This window comes from Phocoena sinus, chromosome 17 (assembly GCF_008692025.1).
Source record: "Phocoena sinus isolate mPhoSin1 chromosome 17, mPhoSin1.pri, whole genome shotgun sequence".
Taxonomy (NCBI): Eukaryota; Metazoa; Chordata; class Mammalia; order Artiodactyla; family Phocoenidae; genus Phocoena; species Phocoena sinus.
In genome coordinates, this window is record NC_045779.1 from 2982418 (window position 1) to 3008472 (window position 26055).

At 46.1% G+C, this 26055-nt stretch overlaps 1 protein-coding gene across 1 annotated transcript; it reads right to left on the reverse strand.

Moving 5' to 3' along the window:
- Nucleotides 1-3544: 3544 nt before the first annotated feature.
- On the reverse strand, nucleotides 3545-24619 carry OPRK1 (opioid receptor kappa 1). Its single transcript, XM_032610055.1, has 3 exons — nucleotides 24330-24619; nucleotides 9059-9411; nucleotides 3545-4082 (listed from the first exon to the last, which is right to left on the reverse strand). The coding sequence occupies exons 1-3, from the start codon at nucleotides 24584-24586 to the stop codon at nucleotides 3550-3552; spliced, it is 1143 nt and encodes a 380-aa protein (XP_032465946.1). The 5' UTR covers nucleotides 24587-24619; the 3' UTR covers nucleotides 3545-3549.
- Between the last annotated feature and the right edge of the window lie 1436 nt (nucleotides 24620-26055).

A 26055-nucleotide genomic window follows, 5' to 3' on the forward strand; every position in this document is an offset into this window, starting at 1 on the left:
GGAGGGCTGCTTGTGTTTCCAGATGAGTCTGATTTTTTCATGTTTTTATTGGTGGGACAGTTTGATTTTGAATTTTGCATATTTTTAATAGTGAAAAAGTGGCTTTTCATAGGGAAGGCGGTATGTACCATGGATTCTGGGATCTTGGTAGCATTACTCTGGAAACAAGTGCATTTTCCTAAGTGATTGATAGGTTTGGGAATTTAAATCATACACGGTTTAGATTCCTACATGTTCCGTTCCTTTCCATTAATCAACAACAACATTGTCGTGGATGGAAAATTAAAGCAACAGTTTATATTTTTGAGAAACAGTGAGCATCATTCTTGCCAAAGTGCAGCATCATTGAAGCCATTAAAGAATAAGTGACTGACTGAGCACAGTAATGGACTGACGTGATTTTAGGTACAGTTTTTATTTTATTGCAAGGCACACAATCATATATACAATGCATAATCATCACCTTCTAAGTACAAGATATAAAGAATATACATTAAAGACCATATGGATATGCTTCTGTTTCAGAGAAGAAAACCGCCGTAGGGCAAGCAGGTTCATGCCCTTTTGGGAAGAGATTTTCATACTTACGCTGAATCTTCCAGGCAGCTCTTGCTTAGAAAATAAATCTACTGAGTGGACATACAATCTTGTCACATCTTAGAGCTTAAAAAGCTCTAATTTAAAGCCAGCCAATGTATTCCTTTTATTCCAGTTATTCTTATGTCCCAGTACTAGATGAAACACCTATAAATTGCCTGATTAACAGTTATCCAGATTTAAGAACTTTATTTCTCAGTAATGCATCATAGAATGAAACCATTTTCTTAAGACTTCTGTGAATTTTCCTTGATTTTTTTCAAAACTATCTTTCCAAACTATGCTTCCTTTTTAGTATTAAGCCTGGAGTTTTGACTTAAACTCTGCATAGGGGATGCATCCAGATTCATAGAGTAACACAGGACACTAACTTCTACTCTTCTTCCAGTCGGAATTATGGTTTTTCATCCTCATTGCTGCCTCCTGCACAGTTTTATTTCTCTGCATTTTTCTGACCCTTCACTAGGTCCTGTCTTCCAGTTCTTGCCAGGGAGGGGAGAAGGGGCTCATGGAGGAAGCTGAATTCAAGGTTAGATACGTGCAGTTCTGGTCCCAAAGAGACACAGTGGACAGTACACTCCTTGCCGTGACTGGAGAACAGGAACGTGACGAGATGGGACACAGACACACACTCTCACACACTGTGTATGCACACAGTATCCACACATTCACACACACACACAACGCACGCACACATACACTCAACTCTCACACACACGCATACACACCTTTGACAAAGAAATATATTGGTGTACGAGATATTTTTCCTAACATACATGATTCACTTCAACATCCTTTAAAGTACTGCCCTAAAATGACATAGCCGTCCTCTCCTCTTCTGGTCTGGGGACTCTGGTGCTTCCAACAATGGAGAAGCTTGGAACACCGTGACCTCACGGGCACTGAGAGCTGTTTCTCTCTCTCCCGGGGCTGCAACCTTAGACACGAAGAGATGCAGGATGCTCAGACTAAGCTTCAGGCTGCAATAGCGGCAGGATGCTATGAGGGTATGTGGAGTGTGAATCTAAAGAGATTGTCATACTTCCCACAGCAGGGTTTGTTCCTGGAACCCTCCATTTAAATATCCCTCTCATACGATGGCCAAAATTTTTAACCATGGGATGAATGTCAACCAGTATTTAAGCCATTCCCACATACTTTTAGCTATAAGAATACAAGGACACCTAAGAAAATCAATGAAATGTAGGAAATGCTCGAAAGAACACCTCATTTTCATCAGGGAAAACCTTGCCCCACTGCCTTCGCTCAGCTGTGCTAGGTGCCATGAAAACCTGCAAAGCAGACAAACAACATCACAGTAAAATTCTGAAACCACGTACAAACTCTTCCATGCAGGGTATGTTTCCAAAAGGAGAGAGTACACACACAGGAGAGAAAGTACTCAGTGAACAGAACTTATCGATGCAGTGATGTCGGGAGTTATGCAGTCTATACATTTGATTTTCCTGTAAATCCCACAGGCTGCTGCCCTAATAACATACAGGCTTAAAGAAGAGATGGGTGTTATTTCTAAATTAGCCCTTTCTTCTGCCCAGGCAAATTGCAGAAAAAGCCATTACCTTGAAACCATACGTTCCAGGGGAAAGAAAGAGGAATGTATATGTCATCTGGAAGTTTTAGCAAAATCACCCTAAATGTGCTGCCCGTTGGCATTGTCCTCAGCAGGTGTGCTCCTCACGCAGCGTGGTGCCGGGTATGTCCAAGCACCACGAGCGACATGATGTCCTCATTCAGCCCACAATTAGGATCAATTTTACTTCTCGCTGAAAGCCACAAAATAGTACCTCAAGATTTAGATGAGCAAGACGCCCTCCTTCCATGAATAGAGAGAAGCTGGTACCAGCGATACATTCATAAAGAGATGCTGCTTATGAGCTAGATTCTGCCAAGGCTACAACCTGGGAGCGAGTTAAGCATTTCCTGATTCGTTAACACATGAGTTCTGGGCTCAGAACACCCATTACAGGGCTAACGGGAGCTCAGGGAGTCGTGGCGCCATGACTGATCCCCAGACAGAAGCTTATGCAGCAGGAAAATACCTCGGCATCACCCCTGAATGACTTGGGATCTCATCAGCGTGCCCTCGGGAAACCACCTGGCGGGGAGGCAAGCCCATTCCTTATTTGTACGTACACTGTTATTTACAGATGAAACTCTATGTGTAGTTGGTGGTATTTAAACCACTTTGTGTCTCTTGACACCAGGACATGCTTTATCATGAGGTTATTTACCTGAATATCATGCTAAAAACAAAGAAACCATAGTTTTCAAGAGGTTAAACGATAACCACCTTTTGCACGTTTAAATGACTTTGTAAACATCAGGACAGTTTCCTACTACATGTGAACAGCAGACGCCCCAGGTGTGGGTGTCTTAAGCGGAACTCCTCACCCTGTAGCCACAGGAGATGCGTGTCCACACGGCGGTAAGCGAGCTGGGCACGGGCCCTGGACACGGTTTTCCCTCTTAATGAGGTTGCTGCTGTCAGTGTTAAGCATCCGGATTGGATGCCCACTGAGCTCTGAAACCACTTTACTTTTCTTTTCTTTTTTCCTAAACAGAGCTTTGGACTCCACGTTGCATAGGAAGGTCACAGCAGATGGGTCCTGAACGAGACCTAGGCAACCGGAAGGAAAAGGCTCGTTTCTTGGTCCCTCAAAGGAACTGGGAGTCGGCCTCGCTTCCCCTCCCTAGACAGGGGCTGCATCTCCTTGCTCAGACCTCTTGCGCTCTGTCCACACAGCCCTGATGTCTCCACTGACCTGGGTCGCTAATGCAGCCTGCATCTCACCACCTCGGACCAGGAGATTTCTGAAAGTTTGTTAAAACTGCTGCCCTTCCAGCTCAGACTGCAGTAGTAATCTGAGTTAAACCTAGATCGTTGAACTCCTCTCTACCCGGAGAACTACAGGACGACATCTCCATGACTAGTCATACTGGTTTATTTATCCCATCAGCATCCCTCAGGTGGGCAGGATCCTGAACGGTGTTTCTGACTCTGTCAGTGCCCTGGCGCTCCATCCTCATCTTAATTGGAAAGCAGAAGTCCCTGAAACACCGCTTGAAGTTTTCATCGAGAAACGCATAGAGAATGGGGTTCAGGCTGCTGTTGGTGTAGCCTAAGGCGATACAGAAGTAATAGCTGGAGAGCACAGCCGTGCTGTAGGAGCTGCTGCCCAGAGCCTCCACGAGGATGAAGATGTGGATGGGGGTCCAGCAGATGACGAAGACCGCCACCACCACCAGGACAAGCCTGGTGATGCGACGGAGGTTGCGGTCTTTCTCTCGGGAGCCGGAAAGGAGCCGGACGCTTTTCAAGCGCAGGATCATGAGGGTGTAGCAGACGACGATGATGAAGACGGGGATCACGAAGGCAAAGACGAAGACACAGATCTTCATGACGAGGTCCCACCAGGAGTAGTCGTCATCCGGGAACTGCAAGGAGCACTCGACGACGTCCACGTCTGCAGGAGGTGACAAAGCAAAGCCACGAAAGGAACATCAGTGGTTAGCTCTCCCCTGCGATTTATATAGTGCCTTCGGTTGCAAAGGTCCAATCATGGTGAGACGCTATTACCTGAAGCAGATCACCAGTTAGGAATGAATGCCATGCATATTAACCGTGCTGTCTTTGCACGTAGAACAATGGAGCTGGAAGGTCACCATCCACTGCTAACAAACACAATGCTACGGAGTAAACACGATTAGCCAGCAATACGAATTACCGCGTTGTGGAATGGGCTGACGGGGGATTTTCAGAAGAGCTAAGCCGTTCACTTATCGCATGAGTGCTTATTTGCATTTCCATACATTAACAATTCTCCCAGATTAAAGGCTCTGACAACAAAAGCTAGTATCTATTTGTAATAAATGATTAAATATTTCAAATCTAGCCATTCAATTTAACAAAAGCCAACTTGTCCAAAAAACATTAAGTGGCTTACAAGAAATCACTATGTGGGTCGATAAAAATTTAAACAAAATTTGTCTAAATATGACCCAGCTGTTGTGATTTAATGGAACCAGTGGTGGTCACTGTGATTGAGAGCATTGTTGAAACATGAGTAAACTTTTGAAGAAGAAAGAGACGGAGGAGGACGAAAAGGAGGAGAAGAAAATGGAAGAGGGGGGGAGAGAAAGAAGGAAGAGAGTCGCCGTCATCACCGTCATCAAGGAAGTTCATAAATCAGACACGTTTTTTACTTTTGTCAACGTTGACTATGTAACAGGTGAAACGACTGTGTTTATAGGATTACTTAGAAAATGGCTTTATTTGCTCTGCTTCTCTTTGCTGGACAGTATTCTCTTTGGAGTGACCATAATATTAGAAAGAGCAGAGACGCAGGATAAGAACATTTTATAATACAGAACTCCCACTGGGGGCCCGCTTACCCCTCCCAGGCTCCCTTTTCCCCAAGCATCAGCCACTGAGCACGGAGCAGGCTAAACTCTCTTTGTCCTGATTCTTCTTTAGATAAAGGAATCATGAACAATACTAAGCTGTAATTTTTAGAATGAAAATATTTTCTTCTGACACTGGAAAATCCGCTTCGAAAATAGTATAAGAATATTTTTCAAATAGTGAAAGAGCTCTAAGAGTAGTGTTTTCTGAAATCTTCATGCACCCTTAATCGTAACAAAACCTTAGAGTTTCGATTAGACAGACTTTAAAACACAGAGAGTATAATCATTTTGGCCAGTTAATAGAGATGACTATCTTAGAGTCATTTTCTATCAACTAAATACCATATCAAACCTTTCGATAGTAAATGAAAGCTCCCAGAAGAACTTGTAACTTTTGATTCCCTAATAAAGCCATTGTCCAAAGTACCATTACTAGGAAGACTCCAAGAAACAAACAAGGATCTCTCTTATTTTTGGCTTTAGTGTTTATGGAAATAAGACCAAAGTCATTTTTTAAAAATCATCACTATCACCATAGAAGAAACGCATTTATTCAACACCTTTTTAGGGTGGCACATTGCTACCTGGCTTCCTTGAAGGTTGTTTCTTTCCTGCTTAAATTCTGTGTGTTCCAACAGTGCCTCCTTCTTGTGGCTGGCCTCAGCTTAGATGTCACCTTAGAGCCATTTATACAGAGGCTGACCCATGTGAATAGACCTCTTCCCTGCAATTTATATTTTCTATATATTATACTTATTCTACTTTTATCATTGTATAATAACAGAAGCTAGACAGAAACCAGACAGAAGCTCTTCGGTAATAATGTGTTGCCTTTCCTAACGTTTCTCTCTCCATCCAGAATGTAAACTACCTGAGGGTAGGTAACAATCCACCTTGAATAATATTCAGTCCCTGCCACATAGGGAGGCAGGAATACCTGGTGTTTGAGGAGAATAATTTGCTAAATAAACAAATTAATACCACAAGGAAACCCTTGAATGAAAATATGGACTCAGTACAGTAGTTATCGTGGAAGAGTAACCTGTTAAGATAAGCAAGGCAACGTAAGGGCTGACGTTTATAATTTGGAGACATCTTTTAGCTCTGAGGGTCAGCTTCGTCTCGCATGTAGTAGGAGCTCAAAAAACGTTTAATGAATGGGTGAAATAATCAACTGCAAGACTTTTACAGGACTTTGGAAAACATCCAGTGATAGAGTCGTAAATATCCTCGGGAACCTCCATGAAGCTGAACTTATACCTACAAGGGGAAAGGAGAGTACTGAGGCGACCACCAAGGAAATCCAAGTCCAAGCACCCATTCTTATTAAATGTTTGATTTCAGGAAAACAGAGTGCATCTTTATCTTTAAAGACATATCTAGGCTGAAAGTGAAGGGACAGAAAAAGATATTCACTGAAAGTGGAAACCAAAAGAGAGCAGAGGAGTAGCTAGCTATACTTACATCAGACAAAACAGCCTTCGAGTTAAAAACTGTTACAAGAGGCGATTTTATATAATGATAAAAAGGCGATTTTTTATAATGATAAAAATTCATCAAGAGGATAAACAATTGTAAATATATATGCACCCAACACTGGAGCACCTAAATATATAAAGTATATATAAACAGAACTGAAGTGAGGCATAGACAGCAATACAATAATAGTAGGGGACTACAACATCCCACTTTCAACAATGGGTAGATTATCTACATAGAAAATCAGTAAAGAAATGGCAGACTTGAACTCAACAGATATACACAAAACATTTCACTCAAGAGCAGCAGAACAGGGGCTTCCCTGGTGGTGCAGTGGTTAAGAATCCACCTGCCAATGCAGGGGACACGGGCTTGAGCCCTGGTCCGGGAAGATCCCACATGCCATGGAGCAGCTAGGCCCGTGTGCCACAACTGCTGAGCCTGCGCTCTAGAGCCCGCAAGCCACAACTACTGAGCCCGCGAGCCACAACTACTGAGCCAGTGCGCCTAGAGCCATGCTCCGCAACAAGAGAAGCCACTGCAATGAGAAGCCCATGCACCGCAACGAAGAGCAGCCCCCGCTCGCCACAACTAGAGAAAGCCTGCACGCAGCAACGAAGACCCAACGCAGCCAAAAAAAAAAAAAAAAAAAGCCAATGCCAATCAGCTCTGATACAGTGTGTAGAGATCACCTAAAGTACTCTTCTCGGTCACCCAGCAGTCTTGACATGCAGTGTGAAGCACGCTAGCCGGTCTGGAGACAATCTTTCATCACATAAACAAAGCATGCTTCACAAAATACAAGGCACGCGGAAAGGATGGAGCCCTCCTACAAGACTACTCTTCTCTCATTTCTTCCTCTGTTAGTTCTGCCACACAAACTAACCTTCTGCTGACACTGGGGACTCTTTTCTGCCATCGCATCTGCACTCGTCCATCGCCAGCACCTCCTTCCTGGAAAACCCACATCCATCTTCATTTCCTTTCAAAAACCTAACTGAAATCCATTTCCTCTAGAATGTCATTTTCTGACAATGATTACAGGAGTTGTGGTTAAGTCGACAAGTGGAACATAACTATTTACAAGTATAACCGTAAAAATCAATTCTTTGTTTGCCCTGGGAAAAAACCACCCATCTTCTTACGCTATTCAGCCCAGCGTTCTCACCCTCCCAGTGCATACGCAGCATCTCCTCTCGCACCAACCCCCAGGGCTCAGGAGAGTTTCCTGCAATTTTATTTCATGTGTTGTGTGTATGAAGAAACAAAATCCTGAGTGCAATTGATCGTATTTTAAAGTGCTTCTCTGGTAAAGTTTGGCTTTTCTTAAAATTTACCCAGTATTATAGCTTAACACTTGCAGTGCTCATGCTATAAACTCATTTTGTAGTTTAAGAGGAAAAAGATTAGGCTTCATTTAAAAATGTGTACCATGCAGGGTAAGCTACGATTTTAGCACCTGCCTTTTCACTGCGACCTGGAAGGTCCCTACTTATCTGTACTCACAGGTGTCGTGAGCCCGCAAAATTAACTGGAGCACTTAGACAACTGCTAAAGCGATAAATAGCATTTATAAAGTCCAAAGTGATCATTCTGCTCCCCCACCCCAATGAATTTCTATTAAGACCAAAGATATTTTCACAGCTTCATCTTCTACAAGTAAAGCTAAGCTCCTAGAGCCGTAGTTCTCACCTTGGCTACAGGTCAGAGTCACCTGGGGAGATCTTAAACATCTTGACACCCAAACTGTGCCTCAGGTCAATTAAACCGGACCCTCCAGAGTGGGACCAGGCAGCAGTATTTTCTAACGTACCCAGGTGATTCCAACACACGTCCCAGGGTCAGGATCACTGTCCTAGAAATACAGGGAAAACATCAAATGTCCTGTTTGCATGGGGTAGAAAGTAACGAGTCCAAAATCTGATGGTTCTGCTTCTCTGGACTACCATCCATCTGTGAACCTAATTTCGAATGGCCTACGCCCACGTGAAGCTGCCACGATAGTGGCCCGGAGGTTAACCCCTAAGGAAAAAGAGTAAACAGCATGACTCTAATGACTCAGGGTGCTTTTGGGGAGGAAGGAGCGGAGCAAGGAGGTGTGTCTTAGAATTGCCAGGATGCAACAAATTATATTTTAAAAACCCACATGACTGTGGTTCCTTATTTCATCCCCACCCCTCCAGATTCCAGTAAGCGCTTTCTGAATAGGGGATAGGTTGGGTGTCTGTGTTCCGGTCATGCCATTATCCCATCCTACGTTTAGATGTGGAAAGGAACACAAAACTGTTTTATTTCTCATCTTCCGTGGATTTAGCATTATATTTCCGTTGGCATTTGGCTTTTCTTCTAGCTATGTGGCCTACTCACTCCCACATTAAGAGTTTGTGTAATTAGAAGTCATATTCTAAAAAATGAAACGATTTAACCAGGTCAATTTGCTGAACACCTGAAACTGACACAACATTGTAGATCAACTCTACGTCAATCAAAAATTATTTCTTTTATGGACAATGATAAAATCAACATTTTTTAATGAAATTTAAAAAGCCGCCCTTACCTTCCCTGACTCTGGTTCCTCCAAGGACTATGGCCGAGATGCCAACAGATGAAGACAGGATCCAAATACAGATGTTGATGACCTTTGCCTTCAGGGGCGTGCGGAAGTCGAGAGCCTTGACCGGGTGGCACACAGCAATGTATCGGTCCACGCTCATCATGGTCAAGGTGAAGATGCTGGTGAACATGTTGTAGTAGTCGATGGAGATGACGATCTTGCACAGCACATCCCCAAAGGGCCAGGAGTTCATCAGATAGACCGTGCTCTGGAAGGGCATGGTCGTGGTAACCAAAGCATCTGCCAAAGCCAGGTTAAATATATAGATGTTGGTTGCTGTCTTCATCTTTGTGTATCTAAGAGACAAGAAACAAGATTACTTCTCCCCATCTTCCTGTCACACCCATGATGTAAATGTGCCGCTGGGTTACTGAATTTGCTTTCCATTCACTTATTCGTCACGTATTTATCATCTAGCATGTAAAAGGACTGTTCTAGACATTAGGGGTAGTAGAAAAACGGGCAAACATTTCTGACTTTATTTAGCTTTGTTCCAAAATCTATCTAGTTTTAAAAGGGTAAGGAAACGAGTATAGACAGACAGATGAACATACATATAGATCTTTCAACAGCCTTGCGTATGATACAGGTCTTTATTTTGTGACTGACAGTTCATTTTCATCCTACCCAGAACTGCTTGGCTTTGTTCATTTTTTAATGCTTTATTTTTTTTCACTGTGTGAAACAAAGATAAAACATACCCAACTTTTCCTCGAGGAAGGTTTACCCAACTTTACTTTGAGAAATCACTCTTTGTAATTATGTCTTTTAAAATGGTTTTCAGTTTTAAATACATTCAATTTCAATGACTACAACACAACTAAGTGTTGATTTTTGTCTACCAGTGTCCCACTAGCTTTTCATTTTAAATGCATTATGTAAAAAAAGCAGGCTGAGTTCTTCCCTTATACACAGTATAGCATAAAACATAATCTGGTACGGTAGGTGAGAAAGAAATCTGTTTTCCTTTACTTTCATCTTGAGAGATTTATAAAGCACACAATGTGTTTCATTTTCCAATTGAGGGAACAAAAAATTTCAAAATAGGTCAGAAATATTGCCTTTCAGCCCAAATTATTTCTTTCAGTTTTAACATGAAGCTTAGAACAATTCCATTTTCTACTAAAACTGAATTAAGAAGATTGTTTTACTTAGAGAACGCTTCCTTAGAGACCTGCAGGGCGTGAAATGCACCAAAGTACATCAGCGGGTTTTCTGAGGCCAAATGCTAAAATATGTTGGGAAAATCCATATATTAATTACTTTCTACACACCTCACATTTGTGGACCTAATCGCAATTAATTCAGCCAGGTCCCATGTACCTACAAGGAGCCAGACTGGTTAGGGCCTTGATTTTAATTATAAAGCTTCTTTGTAAGGAGCCAATTACGGAAAACTACTTCTACTTTGGCTATAAAGTCAATATCAGTGGTATTTATTGATCACTGTGTCTGTGCTGCTCAATACATAAACGTTCACGTGACACTTCTGTGACACGTGGTGACACAACAGCTTTGTCTCCCCTTTTGTAGGCACTGCGGTCTGATGTGAAGTCAGACAGTCCTGAGTCTGAACTCAGTGTACGACTTTTCTGAGTTTCAGGTCCCATGAAACAAGGACAATAAAACCGAACTGACAGGACACGAGATAAAGGCAGGAGACAACCTGACTCAAAATACGCGACACACAGGATCACACTGCACTCAGGGTCCCACCTCGGCACCAGTCTCCTTGCCTGTTTCCTCTTCCTGCCTGTGCTTGGATGAAAGCATTGTGAACACTTGTACCCAAGTCAGTATCTCTTGGCCTCCGTTTTGATGCTCTGTTAACTAAAGAGTGCCTTAATCTGGAGAGCGAGAGGTTTATTCTAAAATATGTTTTGGGGGCTTCCCTGGTGGCGCAGTGGTTGAGAGGTCGCCTGCCGATGCAGGGGACACGGGTTTGTGACCCGGTCCGGGAGGATCCCACATGCTGTGGAGCGGCTGGGCCTGTGAGCCATGGCCGCTGAGCCTGCGCGTCCGGAGCCTGTGCTCCGCAACGGGAGAGGCCACAACAGTGAGAGGCCCGTGTAACCGCAAAAAAAAATAAATAAATAAATAAAAAAAATAAAAAATAAAATATGTTTTGCTTTTACATTTTTTACTCAAATATTATTAAATGGCCCATAAGTTTTAGAATGTATATGCCCAAGACTCCGAGCACAGGCTTTTAAAGGCACAGATAACTAAGCAAGTGCATTTCCTGAGACAGAGACAAATGTTTCTTTTTTTTTAAAACCATTTTTTAAATTGAAGTATAGTTAATTTACAACATTGTCTTGGTTTCAGGTGTACAGCAAAGTGATTCAGTTACACCTACATATCAATACACATATACATGTATTCTTTTTCAGATTCTTTGCCATTATAGGTTATTACAAAATACTGAGTAGAGTTCCCTGTGCTGTACAGTAGGCCCTTGTTGATTGCCTATTTCATACACAGTACTGTGTATCTGTCCATCCCAAACTCTTAATTTATCCCTCCTCCCCCTTCCCCTTCGGTAACCATACATTTATTTTCTATGTCTGTGACTCTATTTCTGTTTTGTAAATAAGTTCATTTATATCGTTTTTTCAGATTCCGCATATAAGTGAGATCATAGGATATCTGTCTTTCTCTGTCTGACTTACTCTGCTTAGCACAATAATCTCCAGGTCCATCGTGTTGCTGTAAATGGCGTTATTTCATATTTTTTTAACATCTTTATTAGAGTATAATTGCTCTACAATGGTGCGTTAGTTTCTGCTTTATAACAAAGTGAATCAGCTATACGTATACATATATCCCCACATCCCCTCCCTCTTGCGTCTCCCTCCCACCCTCCCTACCCCACCCCTCTAGGTGGTCACAAAGCATAGAGCTGGTCTCCCTGTGCTATGCGGCTGCTTCCCACTAGCTATCTATTTTACATTTGGTAGTGTATATAAGTCCATGCCACTCTCTCACTTTGGCATTATTTCATTTTTTTTATGGCTGGGTAAATTCCATTGTATATATACACCACATCTTCTTTATCCGTTCATCTGTCAATGGACACTTAGGTTGCATCCATGTCCTGGTTATTGTAAATAGAACTGCTATGAATATTAGGGTGAATGTATCTTTTCAAATTAGAGTTTGCTCTGGATATATGCCCAGGAGTGGGATTGCTGGGTCATATGGTAATTCTATTTTTAGTTTTTTAAGGAACCTCCGTACTGTTCTCCATAGTGGCTGCACCAACTTACATTCCCACCAATGGTGTAGGAGGGTCGAGTCAAATGTTTCTAATGAATAAATGCTATCTGTTCAAATACAGTCTTCTTAAAAATATGATTCTTTGTTTGAAAAATGCATCTTACAAGCCAGGCTCCTACTCTTTCAATCCCTGATACTAGCAAAGACTTGAGTTGGCAACACCTTTGACTTCAGCTCTCGTGTTTTGTGACCTGATATCCTCCTCTTTCTTTACGAAGTTAGACTGATGTTCTCTGCCTTATACATTTAGGTGGACCTGGGTTCTAGTCCTTAGTTTTCCCTCCAACTGACAGACTTTGGAGAGATCACTGAAAACCCTGAGCTTCCATTTCCCAACTATAGAATGGGAAACATAACACTTATCTCATGGAGTTCCTGAGATAACTAAGGGAAAGCACCTGATTTGGAGACTAGGTGTAATTTACTTCATGTTTCCAACTCCCGTCCCCTCCTCTTGTGTGGGTGGAAGCCACCAGTTACCACAGGAAGCAGAGGGGAACATAGTTTCTAGTCAACACCCCTGGTTGCATCTACCCATTCAGCGTGAATACGAAAGATAATAGTAAAAATGAAGCTTGGGACCTTAACTGCCAGAAGACCATGAATGGAATGATACATGAGTTACAATAAAATAGAATATGCATCTTTTAAGTAGCAATAAAATGCTGAATAATAACTCGCTCTGAGCTTTTCAGAAATATTTTTCATAGTTAGATGTGTGAAACTGCTTCAGGCCTGAATTTATAAAGAGTTCAAATCCTGTCATCAGATCTCAGAAAAAGAGAGATGACTAGCTACAACAGAGATGTCTACGAATTACACAGATCGTAATACCAAGTGCAGCAAAAGTCCATGCTCCCCGAGAAACAAGCTCTGCCCAGATCCTTCATGCTGGAGCTACCGCTGTTACCACCCCAAGGGCTACAGGCACCTGCCAGAGACGTAGAGAGATGCCTGCACCCTCCTCCTGTACCCCCTGCATCCACCAACATCCAATGTCATAGCACTGAGGTGGATCGCGGTAATGGCAATAAGGGTAATAACCATTTACTTCAAAATACTCCCTGTGTCAGACTCTGCTGTACATTCCACGTGCTTTATCCCACGTAGTCCTCACAGTGACTCTGTGTGGTAGGTACCAGCATTCCTACTCTAGAAATGAGGCCACTGGGAATCGCTGGAGTTCTGTAACTTTCTCAAAGCAATATGGTTATAAAAGGCGCTACAGGAATTCAAACCCAGGGGTTTGACTCCCCCCTGCATTTTTACATCTCCCCAGCACTTGACAATTTACAAAGCCCCGAATTTTGACTTCCACGTATCCTATGTGATTCTCACAACAACTGCCCTTCGAGTTGCCCAGGAGATTTAGGTCTTTTCTCTAATATCGCTGAAGAAAGCAGACTCAGGTGAGTAAAGTGCTTTTCCTAGTGTCAGCAGAGGCAGGGGCTCAGTGGGAACCTGTGGAGGAGGCAGCAGGGCACGGCCCCTCCTCCAGGGTCTGGAAGACACATGCTTCCAAGCCTACAACCCTGAAAGGGAGAACTAAGCAGGTATAATTCCAAGTGGCAGACTATGCGCTCACCGCATAGCTGTTGACAGTCTTTTAGGCACTACACTGGACTGCATCCAGTGGCCACGGGGTTAAAAGACCCCACCCCCAAAGACAGTCTGGTTGAGGCCCCTGGGTATTGTTCGCACTGAACCAGAGCACAGTAGCAGTGAGTTCTTCCAGTCACTGTGCGTCTGCTGGTGAAAGCAAACCAGTACGCTTGCTCAGCGCGATCAGACGAGATTATTCTCCGTTCCGCCCACACTGCTTTCTGAGAAGCTGCAAGTATTTCCAGTAAAATGGCGCCACTGGAGTGGGACTTCCTGGCTTGTGTGGGGCGGCTGGAGGCGTGCTGGCGGGGCGGGGCTGCACTTCTGAGCGTCCAGGCAGCAGGACACGTGGCAATAAAAGAGCAAAGTCTGGGCTTCCCTGGTGGCGCAGTGGTTGAGAGTCCGCCTGCCGATGCAGGGGACGCGGGTGCGTGCCCCGGTCCGGGAGGATCCCGCATGCCGCGGAGCGGCTGGGCCCGTGAGCCGTGGCCGCTGAGCCTGCGCGTCCGGAGCCTGTGCTCCGCAACGGGAGAGGCCACGACAGTGAGGCCCGCGAACCGAAAAAAATATTTAAAAAAAGCAAAGTCTGCGCGCCGTCCCCACTAAACTCGGCAATGTTGCAAGCCTGCCAAGGACGGTGCAAGGTGGAGAGCAGGCCGGGAAGAGGGGTCAGCAGGGAGCTCAGGGCGCCAGCCACGAGGACGTCATCGCGGGGCAACGTCACGGATGGTGTCCCCGCGAGCTGACAGCACGCCCCATCGCACGCTGACTCAAGACCTTCCTGGCGTGGTTCTCTTCACAGGGACAGCCGTACATGCTCGTGTGACAGCGAGGGGAACAAAGATATCTGCAGAGCTCTTGGGAACCAGCGTCACCAGGTGGAGATTCTGGGAGAGGATGACACTTGCACGAGAAAAGTGAGGCGACGGCAGGAGGAACATTGATTGACCCCGTGACCCTGCAGCCTCACGGCTTCCCGTCCTGCCCTGACCTCTCCTACCTGCGCAGACACCAGACACCGCAGGTGGAGACGTCATTCTTGGATCGTTACCATGCCTTGCACTGCCCCAGGGCTTCTCTTTTAATTTAAATGAAGGAGCTGCCTTTTAGCTTCGGGGCAGCATAATAAAGCCATAATCTTGACGGCTAATCGCCAAACATCTTTCAATCCAGAGGCGGTTTGGTTCTGCGGATTCGGTTACTTGTGACTCTTAGCCGCCCTTGTCCGCCGGGCTGACAACCTCTCTCCCTCTTCAGTCACACTCCTGCTGCTTCCCCAGACTCATCTTGTCATCATTTCCACACGTCTCAATGCCTGCTGCATGCACAGCAATATCCTGGACCCCGAGCCTACTGAAGAAGACGTTGATAGAGACCCCGCCCCCACGGTCTTTCCAACTAACTGAGCCGAAGTTATATGGGAACTAGAGGAGTAGACAGAGGGGCAGTTCACTGTGTAGTGAAGAGGTCGGGACACATCTCAAGGAAGGCAGAACCTGGATAGGCTCTTGCACTTTGAGAGGGATTTGGACACGGAGGTTTGCTGGCTAGAGTCTTATTCAGGGCCACGGGTCCCGCTGGGGGTGATGGGAGGCCAATTGGGATGGGAAAAGGGGTGTCAGGCCACAGAGAACCTTGAACACCAGGAAGAAAAACCAATTTAAGTATTGACTGAGGACTCACGTGACAGACACTGTTTTAGGAACTTTATGTCGTCTGGCAATACGGTCACGATGATTACCTTACCCGGTGCCTCAGACGGCTCAGCACAGGACCTGGTACTCAATACGCACTCAGCGCCTGCCAGCCCCCCTTGTCGCCATCCTGCTGCCACTCTTATTATGCTGTTAGTGTCACGGTTAACCACCCACCGCAGTCCTAGTAACTGTATTCCAATCCTGCAAGACACAGCAGCCCCACTTTCTCTGAAGAGGAAGCAGCCCTAGAGATGACTCTCAGTGCCTCTCTGACTCCATCCCTAATAAGTAAAGGAATTCAGGACCATAGTCCAAAGTTTCTTAAGGAGTCAGAAATTTTATCAGAGGATAATGGGATTCTGTGAATCCCGCTACTTCTAGCAGCCAAAGGCTGAAAAACATTCTGGTAAGTGTGGTTGTTTAGTGTGCATGATGAGGGCGGAACACATGTGACAGGATGAAACGGGGCCTGGTCCAGGGAATGCAAATATAAAATATTAGCATCTCACCCCTCGATGGACAAATGCCGCCAGCGCGTTACGGTGTTTCAGGTTCTCCATAAGCAATACCCATTTTTTTTCAGGTGAGGAAACTCAGTAAAGAGGAAGTAAGTGATTTCCTCAAATTTGAGAGACAGTGGGAATTAAAATCTGAGCCTCCCGAGTAGTCGTCAAACTACTGCTCCAACATAATGAAAAAGCAAACACCCTACTGGCCATTTTTTGGAAGAGACTCCTTTAATACAGCAAATGGCTAACGGCCAATGGAAAGCTCCTGAAGAAACACTGGTCTGGCGAAAAAAACGAGCGTGATCAAAGGCTCCCGCCCCACGGGAACCTGGCCACTACCCCACAAGCCTGGAGCTGCACCTGGAGTCTGAAGGCCCCAAACGCCAAACTCAGGAGGAGGACAGCGCTACAGCACCTGGGAAGATGCAGCCCTTTTTAACCAGCGGTGGGAGAACAGCACAGTGAGAGATGGGTTTCGGCACTCTTTTCCCTGCATGACTTATTCATCCTCCTGGGCATGCTTTCCAGATACACAGCATTCTAGATTTTATGTTTAAAATAACCAGACATGATGGCTGTACTGATGTGAATTCTCAGGAGAACTTATTTGAAAACATAATAAGTTTGCTTCATTAAATTCTCCAGATATTTCCGGTTCATCTCAATGAAATGAATTTGCTATACATCCTTTTAGATTATTTACTACTGAAATTATGGTTCTTTACTCAAGGGCAGTAGCTTATTAATTTTTTTTTAAAGAAGGGAAATTCAGCCACGGTTTCTCCAGTGATCTGACTTTGAAATTGCCTCTATCTATAGTATTTTAAAGGAGTCATATTCACGTAGGTATCAGGTCCCTGATACTCTCCTACCTGCAAAGAGCAAAAGCTCTTTTAATGAGACAGAGGAGTGGGGCGTATCTCCCATTCCTGCCTCTTGTGACTGCAGGTACCAGGCTGCTAGTGATGGACAGCCAGAAGGGCGGGCGGGCAGGCATCTCACTGGGGGCTGCAGGTGGTCCTTGCAGGGTAGCAGGAGAAGGGGAGGAAGGCCGATGCAGAAGTAATGCTTTCACTGCAATAGCCAGGGCCCCAGAAACTACTCATCCTTCCTGCACTCACGGCCCTGAGACCCAGAAGAAATGTTCTAGTGCGTTCGGTGGTGCACACTGGGTGAGTGTTTATCACGCCCAACCACACCTGGTAGAAAGCTACAAATCTCAAATGACTGACATGTTGCTTTCTAGTGTACAACTATCTGGATACCTAGAAGAACAGAGAATTCTTAAGTGATTTTTCCATTTTTATACAGAAAAGTGACCTAGCTAAGGTGAACCACAGGGTGCCACAGAGAGGTGACACAGTCACCCTCCTCTCTCTCTTTCATGGGAAGGAAGTGCCCCTACAGTAGGTGGAAAGCAACACAGTAAAGCAGAGACAGTTTAGAGTTGCATTGTGAAGTTAAAAGAGTTAATACTCAACAGAACCTTGGAAAATCGCTCCTATTGCCACAGCCGATCGTTAAAGCCTCATACTCCAGCCATTCTTAATCTGAAGGCTGCCCCGCTCAACTGCAGACCAGTTCCTTTGGGGTAACTCAATTCATCACATGTTTTATGTTTTTCTCATTTTTCATTTAAATTCTGACTTGCTTGGCCAGTGGAATGGGTTAAAAAAAAAAAAACAAGACATAAGCCTTTTATAATATTAGCTTCACTCTAAAACCTATTCTTCTTATGCTAGTCTTCCTTATCTAAGACAAAAGCCAGCTTCCCCTCCAAAGAAAGAAAGAAACAAACAAAAAACCATTGGCTGATTTTCTGTTAAGGAATAAATGAATGTTATTCTGAAACTATCTTTTGTTAACACGGTATCTTGTTAAGCCTGTAAAACTTGCACCACTGAAACCATGTTAAGCCAAATCTTAGAAAGGAAACTGTCCTGTGGACGTAGAATTTTAGGGTTTTAGCTGAGCACAGAGCACCCCGTCACCCTCCCACCTTCAACCGCCAACCCCCAGCAGCGACAATTGAGTGTGTCCACAGGTTAACCCGGAGTAAAGGAGGTGCCTGCTGCCCAGTTCTCCGGAAGACACTGCTGGCTGCCCCAGAGACACAGCTGGAGACATGGTAAATGGAGAGGTGCTAGCTTCTCCTAGCGAGAAGTCAGTGCCTCCTGAAACTAACTCTAAGACAGGCACTGGGAAAAACTGTAAAGGCAACACAATCCAAAAGGGATTTTGAAGACTACAATTTTGCCCAAGTCTGTTAAAGCTTAAGAGCTCTATACCTGATCACCACCTTGGTTGTTTTTTTTTTTCTCTTTCTTTCCTTTTCTTTTTTCCTGTTTTGTTTTCTTCCTTCCTCCCTCCCTCCCTCTCTCTCTCTCTTTTCTTTCTTAGCAGTCATTTAGTCTCTGCTCTCTGAAACAGCTCCATGAGGATTTGGACTTCTGCGATGTCCCACAGCAAAGAAAATAATTCCATTTAGCTAATCCATATAAACAGTGGCAGTGAAGCCAATTCTCTCTTTTAAGAGCTTATCAAACAATAAAATTACTTCTAGAAATTCATGATAGGCTCTTCTGAAAATAATTTCTGAAGTTATTTTACTATGCTTGCTTTAATGGAAATGTTGGGTGTTGATTCAAAGAGAGGATTCAGGATAAATTACAACATATTTTTTTAAACCAAAGCCTAAGGTAAGACTGCTGTTGGATAGCCACACACCTCTGTCTTTCCTCTCACACCTCCCTAGGTGTCCCTTGGTGACACTATCTAAGGTCGGCTCCCTTGACATTTTTTTTTTTTTTTTTTTTTTGCGGTACGCGGGCCTCTCACTGTTGTGGCCTCTCCCGTTGTGGAGCACAGGCTCCGGTCGCGCAGGCTCAGCGGCCATGGCTCACGGGCCCAGCTGCTCCACGGCACGTGGGATCTTCCTGGACCGGGGCACGAACCCGTGTCCCCTGCATCGGCAGGCGGACTCTCAACCACTGGGCCACCAGGGAAGCCCACCCTTGACATTTGACAGAACCTGGAATACGTTGCACATACAACTGCAGTGATTACAAGCAACACTTGCAGGAGGGGGGGCTAGGACACCTGTCGTGGAAAGAGGCAGGCAGTGTAGCAGACACTCTGACTGGCTCACCCCATCCCCCCTTCCATACTTCCCCAAATTGGTTATAGCGCACAGTTTTGGCAGGACGGGCATAAGCTCAAGCATGGGGTCCCCACTGACTAAGAGGTGGCCTGAGTGAGTCAGATGTTCTCAGCAGAGTGGAGCGTGGGACTTCCATCATGCCTGGGGAAGAAACACCCTGCCCCCTAATTTATGAGCCAGAGAACAGGTACCTTCGTGAGGAACAACCTCCATGCCCAGCAAGCTTGGGGGGTTAGCTGCCTTTGGAGAAGAAATCTGAGTTCAGGAAATGGAAGGATTTCCAGAGGACTTCTGTGGTTCTGTTGTTTTCTAAGCCCCTTACAAAGTTACCTCTTTCGGCAAATTCCAACACCACCCAAGAGGAATTATAGGGAAGCCAAAGTCGTCTACTCCAAAGTCAGCAGAATGCTGATCCTCAGAGGTCTTTATTACGGTAGCAAAGTATTAATGAAAACTAATGAGAAAAGGAAAAGGCAAAACCTAAGACCAAGCACCAGATAATTTTCCGATTTCTGTTATTTTTTTCCTAATAATTTTTCCTTGCTTATCCTTGCTTATCCTTACAGTTATCCTTTCCTTGCTTATCCTTGCTTATCCTTACACTCAATTTAAAAAGAAACATACCTTTATAAGAGTAAAGCTTTTCTTTAAATTAAACAAAAGAAAAAATATATGTACGTAACTTCATAAAGACTGAAGCTTGAAGTGTCTTCTTAAAGAGAACAGAAAATGGATAAGCAGTGTTTATAGCTGACTTGTGTCCCTCCAATTCATATGTTCAAGTTCTACCCCCCAGTGCTTCGGAATGTGACTGTGTTTGAAAGTAGGGTCTTTAAAGAGGTGAAATGAGGTAAAATTAAGGTAAAATGGGGCCATTAGAGTAGGCTCTAATCCAATATGACTGGTGTCCTTATAACAAGAGGACATTAGGGCACAGAGAGTAGGGATGTCGTCTACACAGACGACCATGTGAGGACACAGGGAGAAGGCAGCCGTCTGCAAGCCAAGGAGAGAGGCCTCAGGAGAAACCAAACCTGCCAACACCTTGATCTTGAACTTCCAGCTTCTAGAACTGTGAGAAAACACATTTTTGTTGTTTAAGCCACCCGGTCTGTGGTACTTTGTTACGGCAGCCCTAGCAAACTAATACAGGCAGATGTCTAGAAGTCTGAGCTACCTGTGAGATAATCGCATAGAGCCATCCAGAAGGAGGCCAGCTGAGTCTGCAGCTGGGGATGAATAAGTGGGAGAGAGATACACAGACTCAGGACTGGTCAGAATTTCCCTGACAGTTACGGCCACAAGAACGGACGACACCACTAAGAGTGATGGTCAGTTTGACAAGCCATCTTGGCCAGGCTACAGTCTCTGAATATTCAGGCACTTACCAAGGTGCGGCTGTGAAGGCGTTTTGTAGATGTGGTTAAAGTCCATAATCAGTTGACCTTAAGCAAAGAAGATGACCCTAGATGATCTGGTGGGCCTGGTCCAATCAGTTGAAAGGCCTTAACTACAGGGCTGCGGCTTCCCTGAGAAAGAAGAGATTCTGCCTGGGGAGGGCAGTCTGCCTCTCCTGATGCCTGCGCTCAGGGCTGCAGACCTGCCTAGCCAGCCCCGCAATCACGTACGCCAATTCCTTGGAATAAACCCTCAACACACACATCCCCTACTGGTTCTGCTCCTCTGGCTGAATCCTGACTAATACGGAGGGTGTGCAAAGTGATGACAAAGAGAGCTGAGAACGCTCTGGAAAAGAGGAGCATTTAGGGAACGTCAGGGAAGAGGGGGCTGTGATGGAGGCTGAGGCGAAACCCAGCAGATGTGGAAGGAAGTCAAGGAGAAGGTGAGACTGGTCCAGCATGCCGAATCCCCATGGGAGTCAAGGGACAGCCAGGCCGAAACGAGCATCCGGACTGTGGGAGCTTCAGCTCCGGGAGAGGAGTGTCACATCACAGGCACCCCCAAGGTGTTGGTAGGACCCAAGGACGTGGATCAAGGGCTGAGGTAAGAACATCCTACTCCAGGACCACAAACCCCAAAGCCTGGAGAGGGAGGCTGGAGTGCTTAAATTTTAAGGTTTTCAAAGTGAAAGGTTAAAGTACCCTACCATTAGGCAATTATAGCAGTTGCTACACATTAAATGATGAAAATCCTTGAAATACTAGATTATCTTCAGAAGATACTGGACAGCATTCCAGGTGTTCAAGGTGGGAAAAGCTATGTGTAAGGCAGGTCTAAAAACAGTCAAAGCTTTTTCCACAACCCTCACTTTCTCCCCAGGTCTGAGCTGGCCATCCCAGACCTGCACCTGCCCTGCCATCCAAGCATCCAAATTCCATCTCCAGAGTGACTTCCTAAAGAACTCAACCAGGACTCTTTTGCATGTACAATATTTTAAAATAACGTCCTTCTCGACACAGGGAGGGGGAAGGGTAAGCTGGGACGAAGTGAGAGAGTGGCACTGACATATACACACTACCAAATGTAAAATAGATAGCTAGTGGGAAGTAGCCACAGAGCACAGGGAGATCAGCTCGGTGCTTTGTGACCACCTAGAGGGGTGGGATAGGGAGGGTGGGAGGAAGACGCAAGAGGGAGGGGATATGGGGATATATGTATACGTATAGCTGATTCACTTTGTTATAAAGCAGAAACTAACACACCATTGTAAAGCAATTATACTCCAATAAAGACGTTAAAAAAATAATGTAATGTCCCTCTCAAAAGTGATCCCGCATCTTTCAGGCGATACTGGTCAGCCCTCAACGTCAATCACCAAAGCTGCACTTGAATTCCACACTCTGGCTCTGCTCTGAGTTCTGATGAGCAAACCACCGCCTGCTGCAAACCATCTTCAGCCCTTTTTTCTCCTGAGCAAAATAAACCCAAGTCCATCAAGTTTCCTTCTGAGGTTTCATTTTTCAATTCTTTGGACCCTGTATCAGCTTGAACAAAATGCTCCGTAACGCTCTCAGCCATAGATTTAAGCCAACTATTGTTTCAGTAGGTTGGCTTTCCAGGGTGAGAATAGAACTCTTCCCTCTTCGTTTACTATCAAGTGGGGTGGGAGGAAGGATGATGTTATGTGAACTCTCTAACTCCTATTGTATTTTTAGCTGAACTTATCCCCTTCACACAAATTTTAATCTTGGATATCTTTGGAATAGATATATTCAATTTATAATTATACTTTTTTATATTTATCATTAAAAATCCTAGTCAATCTACAATGATTCTTTCTTTCTGACATGTCTAATGCTCCCCGTGGAGTTCCCTTTGCATATATTTTAAGATTCTTTATTCTTTTTAATCCTAGACTGCAGGGCTACATAAAAAGTTGCAGAGCAACTAAGAAGCCCTTCTCAAACTCAAAACTTCAAGTTCTCATTCAAGTAACAATAAGATGTATCTGTCTCACTCAAGCACTTAAATATGATATGAGAAAGAGCAGAGTGGGTTTGCTCTTAGCATCCTCTTTTCATGTAACAATGTTTTATTATAAGACAACGGCCGCTGTAGCAAAGATCTTCTAAAAAATTTAATTATAGTCTAGAATACAGCTGTCTTTTCTTTTCTTTTGGTTACTATAATCTTCCCTCCAATGGAGAGCAGCCCTAAAATTACTAATGACTTATGAAAACAATGTGCTTTTAAAATATTCCTCCTTCTGTATCTTGTACTCATCACTGATAGAAATCCTGTAAAATGCAATAAGCAATTATGAAAAGCAAGGTTACCAAGCTAGAGACGCTAATTGTAGGTGAAAAGAGCTTTATAACATGTATTCGGAAGCTTAAATGATGGTTTTCAGTTCCCGAGCACAGAGGAGGATAAAAGACCTGACATTTCTGAGAGTGAGAGAGAGAGAGAGAGAGAGAGAGAGAGGCAGAGAGAAAGGGGTGTCTGAAACATTCATGCTACTGCAGGTATTGTTCTTAAAGTTCATAATAAAGAGATATTAGTTCTTCACCCTTTCAACGTCCCTAAACAGCGTGACTTGCAGCCTTCCTTTACTTCACAGGAACTTCTCAAAGGAATCTCAGCTTTGTAGTCACTCTCAAAGGTGCAACTGCAGAGCATTAAGTCTGCCAGAAAGGGAAACTTCTCAAAGAGCATCCAGACAATGTTAGGATTTTTGTTTTTTCTCTTGTTTCCTATGTTGCAAGAGGCCAAAAGAGAAATCACTTCACTTACCAGAAAATTTGCATATACGTGGATATCTGGATATTTATTACTGGAAGTTGACGTCAATGTATCCACAAAAGAACAATAAAATCAAACCTTCAGTTCTCACCGTGGAAGATAAAAAGCAAACAATTTTTGGAACCCTCCAGCAGCTGTACGTTAACAGATAAATATTAGGTGGTTTACGCACAAAGGTCACTGGTATTCTAAACAGATAAGATGGCATATCAGTACTAAAAAGGCTCACGGATGGACACCAACAACCCTCAACAGTGTGCTGGCTTTGCCTCATAAACCACAACACCAGTCTGACGAGCCACAGGAAATCCTTCAGTGCATTAGGTGGGCATGAATTTTATCTAGAGAAACATTTGCAAAGGGCAAAACGAAGTGCTCCAAACGGGCGCAGGCAACCAGGCAAAAGGCCAGGCAGACGGACCAGTTTCCCTCCCACGAGACACTGACCTTGCCCCTTGCAGGGACACCCCCTGCACTCTCCCTGTCCGTAGGGTTTTCAGTAGGGGTTTGGGGGGCAGGGAGGGTCACTCCTAAATCCTCAAGACACCTCCGGCTGCTCGGCTTCGCCCTCTGCGAACCTCGAAGTCCCGCACCAAAAACTCTCCCAGGAAATCTCACTTCGAGGAGGCCACGCTCTGAGGCTTTGAGGAGCCCGACAGAACGGGGTCCCCATTACCGGGCGGGCGTCCCTCCGCGCGTCCTGGTGGCCGGCCCGACCTTCCCTCCCTGCTGCGGCCACTGCGGCGCCCGGACCCCGAGCTCACCGGACGATCACGAACATGACCAGCGAGTTGCCCACCAGGCCCACGACGAACACCACGGAATAGACCGCCGTGATGATGACCAGGATGACCGGCGAGATGTGCTCGGGCTCAGGCGGCGCGTCCTCGGAGCCTGCGCTGCTGTTGCGGTCCGGCTCGGCCCAGCCCGGGAACCGGACGCTGCCGTTGGGGGGCAGGCAGGTGCTTGGGGAGCAGGTGGAGCCCGGCTCGCCGCGGAAGATCTGGACAGGGGGCTCCATGTCGGGCGGCTGCAGCTGCGGGGGCGAGAGAACCGGCTGGACCCCGGAGGCAAACTTTGGCTGCGCCCGAGCCAGCGCGCGAGGCCGGCGGCGCCGAGGGCCCAGGGCCCGCTGATGCCCACCCCGGGGGACTGGCCTCTGGCTGCCGCCCGCGCCGGCAGACGCGCCGCGGATGCCAGGAGGGGCGGAGAGCGCGGATGCCAGGAGGGGCGGAGAGCGCGCCCGCCTTTCCCCCGGTTCCCAAAATCCGCCACCCTTGGAACCGTCCCCGGACCGCGGCCCGGAGCCCCCAGGGACACGAGATCCCTGGAGCACAGTCCTCGCTCCCAAGCACGGCGCCTCGAAAGCCCAAAGCTCACCTCTGAGCCCAGAGACGCGCGGGGCGACGCAGTGATGCCGGCCCGCGCGGGTCCTCGCGTCCCCGGGTCCGCTCGGCCCTCGGGTCGCCGCGCTCCCGCAGCCCCGCGCTCCGGCCGCGGACGCCTCCCCCCGAGCGCGTCCCCGCCGCTCAGCGCGCGGCTCCCACGAGCGGAGGCGGCTGAGCCCCCGGGACGCAGCGAGGACGCGCGGGCGCCAGGGACCCCGCCCCGCCCCTGCCGGCCCGCCAGCCTGGGCCTGGGCCCCGCGCGCAGCCTCGGTCCGACGGCCCCCGCCGCCCCGCCGCCTGACAGTGAGCAGGTGGGCGTCGGGAAGGGTGCGCCGGTCCAGGACGAGTCAGCAGCTGGGGTACTCGCCGCGTGTCTAGAGCTGCTGCAGGCCCAGCTCTCAGGACACGTCTGCCTTCAGGTGAGGGGGAAATCGTAATTCTATTTGAGTGGCCCGTCCAAATACAGTAGCGAAATTATGCAATGGGAACGAGACCAAATCACAACATTCAAATGACTGAATATACATACATAGAATATTCTGTCCCTTTCAGCCTCCTCTGTCGGAGACGATGCACAGAACGCACCTTAAGGCAGCACCTGCGTTTCGTGGTGCTACCTGCGGAAAAGCAAGACCCCCGCCTTACTCAGGCCTCGGTGTAGGTGCAGGTAGGTGACCGTGTCTCTTCCTCCCACGTTAATCTCTGCAGCCCTCACGGTCCCTAACTATGGCACCTTTTCTCTAAAACCTCCGAGGGCCTGAGCCCCGCAGAGAAATTCGATCATCCTTCCTTCCGGTGACTCTGCCAGTGCCAGGATCAGGTTCTGCTGGTAAAAGAAACCCTCAGCACAGCGACCAAAAGGTAGGAAAGCCGAGGTCAGCTGGAGGAGGGAAACAGGACTCAGCCACTGAGATGAGGGCCTCAAGGAGACCGGAGAGGTTCCCCTTTCCCAGTTGGGTACTGGCGGCAAGATGCCTGAGTTTCCTGGGAGGACTCCTGTCTAAGACTGGCTGACTTACTGAGACAAACACGTGCCCTCGCTTGCTTCCTACAGATCACATCCGTGCCCACACCTGGGCACCATCATGGCCCATACAGTCAT

Excerpts from the sequence above, each read along its gene's own strand:
- OPRK1 (XM_032610055.1), bottom strand. The coding sequence starts at position 24,586 with ATGGAGCCCCCTGTCCAGATCTTCCGCGGCGAGCCGGGCTCCACCTGC. Across the intron at positions 9,412-24,329 it reads GTCATGTTCGTGATCGTCCG|ATACACAAAGATGAAGACAG; the intron begins GTGAGCTCGGGG and ends CTTGTCTCTTAG. Across the intron at positions 4,083-9,058 it reads AGGAACCAGAGTCAGGGAAG|ACGTGGACGTCGTCGAGTGC; the intron begins GTAAGGGCGGCT and ends CACCTCCTGCAG.